Source organism: Vespa crabro, chromosome 24 (assembly GCF_910589235.1).
Source record: "Vespa crabro chromosome 24, iyVesCrab1.2, whole genome shotgun sequence".
NCBI classification, from domain to species: Eukaryota; Metazoa; Arthropoda; class Insecta; order Hymenoptera; family Vespidae; genus Vespa; species Vespa crabro.
The window spans coordinates 2,952,823-2,964,876 of NC_060978.1; the positions used below are offsets into that span (position 1 = coordinate 2,952,823).

Below are 12,054 nucleotides of genomic sequence, written 5' to 3' on the forward strand. Positions count from 1 at the left end.
AAATAAGGAAATGTTTAATCGTTTATATCAAAGGATCTGAGATTCTAAAATATTCTTAAATTTTGGAAAAACTTGCAATTCCTTTTAAATTTTATAAACTAAAAAGACAAAGGTTCTACAAGCAATATTTAACACATTAGCAAACATCAAAATTCGTAATACAAAAATCGTAGGTTTCCGAGGCTAAATGAAATCGGCTTTTTTTTTTTTTTTTTTTTTTTTTTTATTATATGAATATATAAATTTGTATTAATTTTAATGATGAGCTAATTTACCTTTTTTATCTTATTTGATAATTTATTAAATTTTTATTATCCTATATCTTATATTTATTTGCTCCACTGATGGCTGGCTTGAATTTCGCGATGATCTGTGCCTAGATAGGATGTAGCAGCAGTATAATGTTGTTCGATGACAAATGCATATGAAGTACATACATTTATCAATTATTTTTAATAAATATTAAAATACTAGCTCGTTTCCAAATTACTTACAAGATTTTTCTCACAGCACCATTTTGTTATGGTTTCCTCTATATGACTTCATATTATTACTATTACTATAATAATAATATGTAATATAATAATATAGTAGTAAAAACAGTAATAATAATAAGAAACAGAAGAATGTACTTATATCGTATGATAAATATGATTGTGATAATTTATAATAACAGAAGAAGGAACATGTATCTATATGCATTTGTTTTCACATTGTTTTACTCACAATCAGTCCAAGCTAATTGTCTTTACTATTATAATATAAAATATCTAGGTCTATATAAATAATATTTAAGTATATTTTTATTATTATTATTATTATATTATATTAAATTATTATTGTTATTTTTATTAATAATAGTAATAGTCGAAGTAATATGGAGTGGACTAGTTCTGTACAGGAGGAACATGTAAAAAAAGTGCTGGAAATTCTGAATAGTGTGGAAATGAACTCCTGTTTTAATTTTGTATTAAAATAATATAATATATAAATATTCATTAATTATTTTTAAGAAAATATTCGACAAATTTTTATTTTTGTCATAAATTTATGTATTAATTTTTATATGTATCAATTATATTTATTATTTGATATGCATTTATTGTAAAACAAATAAGTACCGACTTCGTATCTAGCACGGATCACTGCGAGTCGCAGCTACCATCAAAGAAAGATATACATATGAGAGACTGAAAAGTGTGAGTTCACAGTATAATAAATTATTTACTGTACTTACACGAAACCAATGTTTATGAGACGCGTGAGAGGGGAATAATCAACAAGTTTATACACCGATACGATAGACGCACGGTAGAAATAGCATTCCCTGCTTGTTTGGTAGTTCATATTTTGTCGTCTATATCTGTCGCTGAAGTTACACATGCTTTGTACAGAATGAAGTGAACAGGCTTAAAATGCACTTTTTGTTTTGTGTATAAAGTGATCGGTAGTATAGCATATATAAATTATTTATAAGAACTGAGGATAAGTTATGTCGAACTTAAGTTGATCTTATTGATAGAATATCTTATTGTAATAAATATAGAGATATCAATTTATAAAATGGGTAAACTCATATTGTGCTTGTCACAAAATTATCAAATGTTATTAATAAAATTTATTAATAACATATTAATTTATATGATGCATTACTCCCTGTTAAGGTAAGAAGAAATGATAATATAATTGTCCTAGAAATTTGGTAATTATTTACAAGATTTTTACACTTGATGCACATAATATAATTGTATGATATCTAAATAAGATAGAAGTGGTAGCTAACATTTTATACTTTTTCTATAGTTATTCGATCGTGAAAAAAATAATTAAATTTAGTACTTTAAGTTAGTAATTATGTTATACCAAGTGATATATGCAATGTGTATTATCATTGGAATAAATTTATGAAATTCAAATGGCCTGTGAATAAACTAGGATCTTGCATAAATACTTTTAATTTATTTTTGAAATAGAATGTATCAAATTTATTTATATTTTAACACTGTCTGTGTGTCACAAAGTGCATTCCTATAAGAATATAAATCTATTAATTACAAATAAAGAAAGATTGCATTACAATGAGATAAAGTAGAGAAATTTTGTACAATATTGTACAATTATGAATCATTTATGTCTCAGAGATATAAGAATATTCAGTCATATTTAAAAATAATAAATATTTGGTACATTCTACTCTGTTGTAATATTTTTTAAATAACATAAAATATACTCGTCTAGGAAAACTATATTTATAATTTTGTGTTCTACATTCAGTAGAGAAAGAAAAGTAGAGAATTATAAAAGAAAGAGTTAAAATGTATTTGTTGTTTTTGTTGAAAAAATCATGAAAGTAAATCTTGAAGAGCTAAAAGATCGTGATCTGAAGGTTCTTCCTTAATTCTATAAGAATTAGATAGCGCATAGTGTTTATGAAGAGCTGCAAATCCTAATCCTGGGTCTGCCTCTTCTTCTATCATAGGACTAGTACCTCTTTCAATAATATGATTCTTACCTACCTAGAAAAAATATAGAAAATACAATTTCATAAAAATCATTTTATAAATTCTCTTCATATTTCCTTTCAATTATTGTTTACGAACTTCGAAACGTTGTTGTTTGTATGCGATAAGTTTGCGAGTTCCTGGGGAGCTTTGTATAAGATTTTGAATTGTAGGATGTGAAACACCAAAAAAATCAGCTCCTCTTGGTGTTATTGAGCGAAGAGCAGGGGAAATGGCTGTTAATAATCGTGAATGACATTCGTCGGGAGTAGATCCTACTAATGCTTGATCGAGATCATTGTCAGAGACTATTTCAAATCTATCAAATATAAAATTCTATTAAATTTGGATTCATATATTTGGATTAATTTTTCATAAAAGAAATTTTATTGTTACCTAGGTCTCGATCCACCATCCAAAATTTTGCAAGTGTATAAACTTTTGGCTCTTACATCGCGTAAACTAGCATATATTCTTGTACTACAGTATCCTACCGGAAAAATGAGGTCTTCTGTATGATATGCAATTCTATCTGAAACCACTTCACCAAGAGAATATACTGTAAGATCACCTAATGAAATAGGAAATATAGGTCTTCCATTTACATCTAAAGGTATTAGGTTTACTGCTCTTCTTGTTGTTTTGTTATATCGTTTTGGCTTAACTTTACTCTCTGTAAATATAATATTATATTAACATTATTCAAAATGGTTATACTACAAAGTTATGTTAGTAGTCCTTTGTACCCGAGGCATCCATTGAGATTCTCTTCTTTACTGTCTTCTTAGGCGTAGAACATTCTGAATTGAAAGAAGAGGAATTAAGATTATTCGATTGAGATCGTACCATCATTGTACCTGGGTCTATTTCTCCTTGTTGCTGACATAATTTTCGTAGGAGAAAAAGTCTCTCTTCTTTCATAAGCATAAGATTTTCTTGCATTTGTGCCACTTGATCGCATAATGCTGCATTTTCCTAAAATCATGAGTTAACATAAATGTTTATTCTATTGATAAATAAATAATAGAAAAAATTAATATATATTTATCTCTGTCCAAAAACAGATATAAAAGAAAGAGCAAATCTTTCAGTATAACTTTTGTCAAATAAATAGAATCTCAACTTACAAAAACTGTGTCCTTCACAATTCTTTTCAATTTCCGATATTTCTTTTTATATTTTAAATTCTGCTGCATTTCAGCATTTTTATGATAATCATTATAATAATTGTCATATACTTGAGACATATTAAAATATATTAAAAGATGTTAAAAACAATCAATCTAACCAACTAAATTTTTTGTTTTGACAGTTGAGAGGTTAAGTTCTGCGTAAAATTCTAAAAACCTTTTCGTTGCAACCATTCGACTTAAAATGCAAAATAATGAAATATTCTTAATAATTATATTTTTTTAGAATCAATTCGATAAAGATTTGAAATAATTATTAATATGTTCGAGATATATACTAATCGAGTATACCATTTTCTATTTGTTCTTTGATTGGTCAAAAATCTATTAATATCAACCAATGAGAAAGCTTTGTGCGCATCGGCCCAGAAAATGACCGTTAGTATTTAGTCGCGCGTATGAATACAAAGGTATTTCTGATTTCGCGTAAGATTTAAGATTATTATCGCGATACATTTTCAAAATTATTTTCGTTCTTAGATATCTATATACTAATGATAACATTCAACAGGTTAGTAACTGATTATGTTTATTTAAATATTAAGTAGAAAATTATTCGTCAATCTTTTTTCTTTTTCAATCATTTAATTATTATAAATAGATACGTATCAGTTTGAATATGTACGTTTAATACGAGCTTTGTGTGCATCGGCCGAGAAAATAACCGTTAGTATTTAGTCGCGCGTATGCATTCGAAGGTATATCTGATCTCGCGAAAGATTTCAGATTATTGTCGTGATACGCTTTCAAAATTATTTTCGTTCTTAGATATCTGTATACTAACGATAACATTCAACAGGTTAGTAACTGATTATGTTTATTTAGTTATTAAGCAGAAAATTATTCGCCAATCTTTTTTCTTCTTCGTTCATTTGATTATTATATAAAGATACGTATCAGTTTGAATATCGTACGTTTAATACGAGCTTGCAGCCGTGTATAACGATGGGTCTAAAGAAAAAAAGCACAAATTTCGAAAAGCCGACCCGAGATATTTGAAAAAAAAAAGGGAAAATAAGTAAATGATATTCTTTTTTTATGTAAGTAAAGGGATATTCTTTCTTTTCAAATTTATTATGCATTAATATGAGTAATCGAGATTTTTTCCCTTTTTTTCAATAAGTTTATTTGAAGGTTAAGTAAGAAGGAACGTAATCAAGTTTACGTTTAATTCGTGCATATCGACATAAATATATGGATATTTTATTAAGGATGGCAGGGATGGCGCATGATATTGGTATAATAATTTGACGAACAAAATATATCTCGAAAATACGATTTATTAATCTGCCGAACGTGTATTTTGCAACGCGCACTCGCATGCTCTCTTTCTCTCTCTCTCTCTCTCTCTTTCTTTCTTACTTTCAATCTTTCAGATTCTCTCTCGTACGCGTTATATAAAATCTAGATCGATATTATATTTAGAGACATCATAATTCGTAGCTTCTTCGATATACGTTAAGCTATCCTAAAAATCGCGTAAACCATTTATATCGATGAGGAGTGGCCCGATCGTTATTGGATCATTACCTTTGCACCTCGTTATTACATTCAAGATTATCGAAACATCAAACGAAGATCATTCTCCTTGATAAGATTTATCCTCATTAGAGAAGCTTTTGTATTTCTACGCGTCTTCGACTATGACCACTTTTGCATTGAATTAGACGATAGAATAACGACGAAGAAATAATTAAATAAACGAAAAGAAAATATTACGATTCTTGTTTTATATACATACCTAGGAGAAATAGCAAACGCTATGATATGGTCCGTTGAAAATTCATTATTTATCATACATCATACAGTGAAATATCCGTATTTACAAGAACAGTTCGATGTACGAGCAATATTTACAGGAGATTAGTTTTAATGAACGATTCATGTCAAAACGTAGCGATTTTTAATGGATAAAGAAGATCCCATAACATTTTCGCACTCTTCTCTCTCTCTCTCTCCCTCTCTCTCTCTCTCTCGATACTCTCGATACTCTCGATACTCTGCGTTATTATATTCATCGCGTACATCTCGTTCACTCTGACTAACGTATTTCGAAGCGATGCCAAGAACAATTTGTTCGTTTAATTAAAATTCTGAACGTTCTAAAATCTTCAGGCTGTGCCAACTATATCCTGTTTTTTGCTGATCGATGAAATAGCGTGGTGCAATTGAAAAATCGCCGATATGGAAACACAATCTATCAATTTTTTCGATTTAAGAATCAATTATTCTATTAACATTTTACACAATTGACACAAATAAAATATAATTCCGGCAGAGATATAGATCAATCATAGAGATGACATTAATGTCGTTTATAGATTTAACGATTTTACATGCCATATATCATCGATCGTCGATATTAATAATATGATAATTTTGCAATATAAATTTTTTCCCATATTCCATATTTTTTTCTTTCTTTCTTTCTTTCTTTTTTTTTTTTTTTTTTTTTTTTTTTTTTTTTTTTAATTTTAATAAGGTACCGAACAAATATAATATAAATTGTTTTGAATTTGTTCCGAGATTTGATAGGAATAAAATATTATCGATAGAACGTGGAGATCGTGGAGAGAATTATTCTCAAGCTCGAAATCGATTAGAAACAATCGTTGATAATCAAAGTATCAAAGGGGAAAGGAGAAAATACGAATATCGTCGTCGTTAATAAAATAAAATACAAGATAATTCATTTCGTTCGTAATGAATTTCGCATTTGAATTCTTTGTTTTTTCTTTTTTTTCTTTTTCTTTTTTTTTTTTTTTTTTTTTCGTAAAGAGTGGCGAAGAACGAATTGGCGCGATGCAGCGATAGAATTTTTACTCTAAATTGACTACGTACAAAAAATATTCTTATCGACTACATATGAATTATGTACAGTGTCTGTGTGTACCTATTATGACTTCTTCATTCCGTGTGATTGTTATAGTTCCTTGTGCATTCTGTACATTATTTTTTTTTTCTTTTTTTCTTTTCTCTTTTTTTTTTTTTTTTTTATATAATCCTAAGGGTGAAAGATAATCACATTTTCAGAGTTTGCGACGCGCATTGCGATGAATTACTTAAGAATAATACGCTCGTAGATTTTTTTTAGATTCGCATCCTTACCCTTTATCGCGTCGATCGATTAGCTTACACGAAGAAGGAATAGTGTTCGATGCTCAGCTTTATCGTGATGATCTACATACGCATATTATACGTACGATTTGTTTACGAATAAAGAGATAAGAATACGAGCCTATATTTAGGTGTATCTTTTCATTTTTCAATAAACACCGATGAACTTTGTTTTCTCAAATTTGGCCTTTACGTACATCCTCGAATATAAACGACGTATACATTACGTATGTACGTATTTTATGTACATACATACTTACATCCATACCTATATATATATATATATATATATATGTATATATACATATATATATGTATATATATGTATATGTGTATATATACGCCTTGCGTACGCGTCAACGCGGGAAAAATTTGGGTATCTCACAGTGTAAAGAATGAATGAAATTAGGTAGAATACAGTAAACATCCATGGATTGATAGCGATCGAACGTACATAGCATATTTTTCTATATACAAAATGTATACAATGTATCAAAATTCTATTTTCGTGATTTTAAAAAATCAATAATTATATCGTCTCTCAAAGGTTGCACGTAGCCCAAAATCTACACCCGTTTCGTTCTTCTTCGAACGCTCTTTTACGAAGATAAATTTATAAGTATATTATGTATAAGAAAGTATGTAATACACACGTAAATACGTTCCAAATGTTTTCCCATAGTGTTTCGTTCAAAATGTATTTTCTTCCTTCTGGTTTTTTTTTTCTTCTTTTTTTTTTCTTTTCTTTTCTTTTTTTTCTTCTCGTACTCGTTTTCCCTACACGCGTTTTTATTTTATCTTTTATTTTATTTTGCTTTGTCTTCTCTTTTTCTTTTCTTTTTTTCTTTTTTCTTTCTTTCTTTCTTTCTTTCTTTCTTTCTTTCTTTTCATCGATAACGCCAAGCGCACAGCGTGCCTATCTTGCTCTTTTCTCTCTTCGCTTTCTTTCTTTCTTTCTTTTTTTTTTTCTTTCTTTTGTACGTACATACATATCGCGCGATGATATGCAAGAGCATTATTAAAATACTTATAGTTAGAATATTTTGGCGTTATACACGCAAGTAGATGAAATACAGAAAGTAAAAGAAGATGTGAATGCAGTGATAAACGTATAGCAGAGAGAGTTACGCACATGACATTTTTATTGCTCCCTTTGTTAATCGAAAAGGATTTAGCGAAGGTATCTGCTAAATTATATCCGATATCTCTCAATCGCGAGTATAATTTCATTTATTAATATTTTTATTATTTAACATCGGTCGATACGATGCTTCGTATATTTTTCTTTTTTTTTTTATATTCTTTCCTTTTTTTTCTTTTTTCTTTTTTCTTTTATTTGCGATCGATCAGGGATGATCGATCATTTAACGAATATGCAGATACATAGGCATATCGGAGCGTTAACAAAAGTAGCATAGAAAAGCCTAAAAGATGATATTTTTTATACCGTATACAGCCAAACACGAGAATTTGAGGGAGCGAGGAAGGGGATGGCAATAAAGCGAATAAAAATTAAACCAACAAAATAAATATATATATATTGTTATTTCAACATACGCCACATGCTAATCGCGCAGTCCGACTGGAAAAGAAACCAAAGAAATTAAAGTACGACAATAATTCGAAACGATACTTATTTTTTCTTCTTCTTGCCGGCCGTCTATTTTTTTTTTTTTTGCGTTTGGCAAAGAAACGAAATAATAAAATAATAAAGAGAAATATAACGCGAAAATGTCGGAAACATAAACGTACGGATTTGCGCATGTGAATGTGTACATTTATCTATCCGCATATGTACATACGCGTATACATGAAAAAAAAAAAAAAAGAAAAGAAAAAAAAAGAAAAAAGAAATATATCCACATCTCTTGATATATGAATATATATATATATATATATACATATGTATATATATATATATATATATACGAAGTGTGTATACAAACACACATACACATACGCACGTGAAATATAACACGACACGCACGAAGTGAAAATATGCAGATCGATCGTCTCTCTTTGTCTTTTCTTTTCTTTCTTTTTTAATATGATCTTTCGTCCCCCCTCCCCCCTCCCCTTTGAAACACAAATGCAATGCATAACGAAATAACGAAATAACGAAATAACGGAACGACGTAACATGCTACCACGAATCAAAAATTAATACTTGTTATTTGTATGTGTGCGATGAGATCACCACCTTAACAAATTTCATTAGATTTAACAGTGAGTAATTAAAATCGTTTCAAAAAGGGAGACAGAGATGGAAATCGATCGATCGATCGATCTGCATTTTTTATATACCATCGAGAAACAGAAATTACTTCGATACGAACTCGGTCAGGGCGCGTGCATGCGAACGGATACTCTTAAAAACAAAACGGCCACATTCGACCGATTATAAATTTATAAAAATTCTAAAGGCTTTTATTTCTTCTTTTAAAAATGTTCGCATCAAAGTAATTTACGACGATGCTACTACATATACGTATCGCGTACAAATTCGCATGTCCTTTAATCCGATCACTTGACGTTGCCCTAATACGAGCAACGAGAATCTTTCACGCGTTTTTCACGAAACGCCTTCGTGATTCGTCTCATCAGTGCGATTGCACTTAAAAAAAAGGAGTACATGTAAAGAGATATACATGTATTTGAGCACCGAAAAGAAGAAGGTAAACGTGGCAGAGACGAACAAAACTAAAAAAAGAAAAGGAAAAATAATAATAATAATAATAATAATAATAATAATAATAATAATATAATAATAATAATAATAATAATAAAAAAAGAAAACAAAACCAAACGAACTCTATAAAAGAAAGAAAGAAAAAAAAAAAAAAGAAGAAAAAAAACGAGATAAAGGAAAAAAAGACATGATATAAAGAAGTACAACAAATTATTAACGAGAGGGATTGTAAAGACGAGGTATACTCATCGGTAACGATAGTCTTAGGAGGTAATAACTTTAGCTTTAAAAAATAAACGTTATGCCATATGTACTTTTGTATGTGTGTGCACGTGTATGTATGTATGTGTGTAGTTTAAAGGTCGGGTAATAATATTACTAATAACAGTGGTTAATTATAAGGCCAATAATGCTCGTGTGTGCCATGATAAGCTGCGTAACGACGTCTCGCATAACTTCGAAGCCGAGCAGATTCACCGATGATGCGTTAGATTCTCCTTTTCCTTTTCGTTAGACGTATCTAACGATTGCGTTTTGTCCTCGCGCTCTCCACGTATTCGCAATATTTTTTGTTTTTTTTTTTTGTTTTTTTGTTTTTCTTCCTTGTTTTTTTTTTTCTTTCTTTTTTTTTTCCTTTTTTTTTCTTTTCTTTTTTTCTTTTTTTTTTTTTTTGGTTTTACACTCGCGATTAATTTTACGAGGTAACAGAGCTAAAGACCTCTATTTCAGGCCGTTAAAAGTTTTCTTACAATTTTCTTTAAGTATGTTAATCTAGAAACTGTGTCGAGAGAGAGAACTCAGAAATATTATCTCGCGATTGTCGAACGTTAAGTACATTGAAAAATTAAACGATCATAATTAATTTCGATTCGTTTACTAAAAATCGTTGTTTTTTTTTTTTTAAGTCTGCCCGCCAACGAAAGTACGCAACATTACGAGTGATTTCTGCTTGACTGATAACTGCCTTCATTATATGAGGGCACATCTTCTTCACTATTCTTATAATAAAACGTAGTCAATTGCAACGAATATCTTTTGCGAAAAACGCATATTATACATACGTAGAAGTACCTGCCTGATGCGTCGTGACATGTGCCGACTGCCAAAAAATATTATTAAGCGAATTAACTAGCGACCGACGTTGATACGTCGCGACTTAGTGTCGATAATACATATAAGTGATAATAAATGATTGTAGTAACTTAGAGTATCGATAATATTCAATAATGCTCCTAGCTATTAATGATAATACAGTATTAATAATAATAATAATAATAATAATAATAAAAATAGCATATATCTAATAATAATAACTAATAATAATAATAATAATAATAATAATAATAATAATAATAATAATAATAATAATGATAGTAGTAGTAATAATAATAATAATAATAATAATAATAATAATAATAATAATAATAATAATAATAATAATAATAATAATAATAATAACAACGACGTTAATCAGCAGCGCGGTAAAAATGGACATAACGATAATAGTGATCCGAAAAAACATTAGTAGCACAGACATTAATAAAAACGCTTGTGCCAGGGTTCATCGTGACGACACAACATATATATGTTATATAGGCGATATTAATGACCGCAAACGATACTTTTTTGACTAGGCTCTAGTTTTGTTTGTTGTTTACGTGTATCATGTTATACGTGTAATTATGTATAAATGTACGTGTGAAGTGTAAAAGTGGAGGTGAGATACTACAAACAAGACGACGCGTGCCCGATTTCTCACTTTGTTAGTCATTATGTTGATCAATGTGTTGATTAGTCGTTAGCCTTGGCATAAGTACATTGATTAATTAAAGACACGTCTTTGGTAACTTAACGCGAAGCGTCGCAGCGTCAATATCGCGAAACCGCGTTGCGTCTTACGTTTGTTTTGTCTTTCATATGCCTCCTTATTTTTTTTTTCTTTTTCTCTCTTAAAAAATAATTTGCCAAGACGCTGGACGCTTCGCACATTTGGTTTGACGCATATGTGTCTGCAAGTGTATATGTTTCTTTTTTTTTTGCGCGCGCGCGCGTGTATGTGTGTGCATGTGCGTGTGTGTGTGAGAGGGTGCACGCGCGCGAACGCACATCAAAATACTCACATAATAATTAATAACGCGTGAAAGAAGAAGAAGAAACGAAGAAAGAGACGAATGGTGGGACGAAATCCAAAAATGATGCATCGATGTTAGAAAAATTGGCGACCGAACGATAGACACGAACAAAACAAATAGACTAGGGAATTGCGAATCCATTCTCTTTATCTTTCTTTCACTTTCCCTCTTTTTCTTTTTCACTCCCTCTCTTCTTTTTTCTCTCTTTCTTTTCTTTATCTTGATTCTTCGTCTCCCGACGTTGTTACGAGAGTGTAGTGGAAGAAGGAATGTCAATTTGTTCGGCGTCGAATCTCGAGTTCTTATTTAATCTAATTAACCCTTAATCAGAAGCGCTTTCTTTTCTTTTTTTTTTTTTTTTTTTTTTCTTTACATTTATTTTCATTCCGTTTCATTTTTTTTTCTTTTACATATTTTAGTAATAC

The 12,054-nt window shown here is 29.7% G+C and overlaps 2 protein-coding genes across 31 annotated transcripts in view; both read right to left on the reverse strand.

The window, feature by feature from the left end:
• Positions 1-1,689: 1,689 nt before the first annotated feature.
• LOC124432325 (transforming growth factor beta regulator 1) lies at positions 1,690-3,981 on the reverse strand. 2 transcript variants are annotated; one of them, XM_046981215.1, is made up of 6 exons: positions 3,629-3,981; positions 3,359-3,476; positions 3,248-3,301; positions 2,898-3,174; positions 2,601-2,820; positions 1,690-2,516 (listed from the first exon to the last, which is right to left on the reverse strand). In XM_046981215.1, exons 1-6 carry the CDS (start codon positions 3,746-3,748, stop codon positions 2,343-2,345), a joined length of 963 nt encoding a protein of 320 aa, XP_046837171.1. In that variant the 5' UTR covers positions 3,749-3,981; the 3' UTR covers positions 1,690-2,342. The 2 variants fall into 2 exon arrangements, with proteins under 2 accessions (XP_046837171.1, XP_046837170.1); XM_046981214.1 differs by having other exon boundaries at positions 3,248-3,476; positions 3,629-3,979.
• A 4,339-nt stretch (positions 3,982-8,320) lies between these two features.
• LOC124432323 (CUGBP Elav-like family member 1) overlaps positions 8,321-12,054 on the reverse strand; it is a 264,155-nt gene continuing 260,421 nt past the window's right edge. For 28 of the 29 annotated variants that reach the window (XR_006944228.1, XR_006944227.1, XR_006944226.1 and 25 more), the window contains one exon: positions 11,373-12,054. This exon is cut by the window's right edge. The gene's annotated coding sequence lies outside the window, so the exon portion shown is untranslated. Of the gene's footprint in view, positions 9,509-11,372 lie in introns of those variants that run through there. The other variant, XM_046981189.1, reaches the window with a different exon arrangement.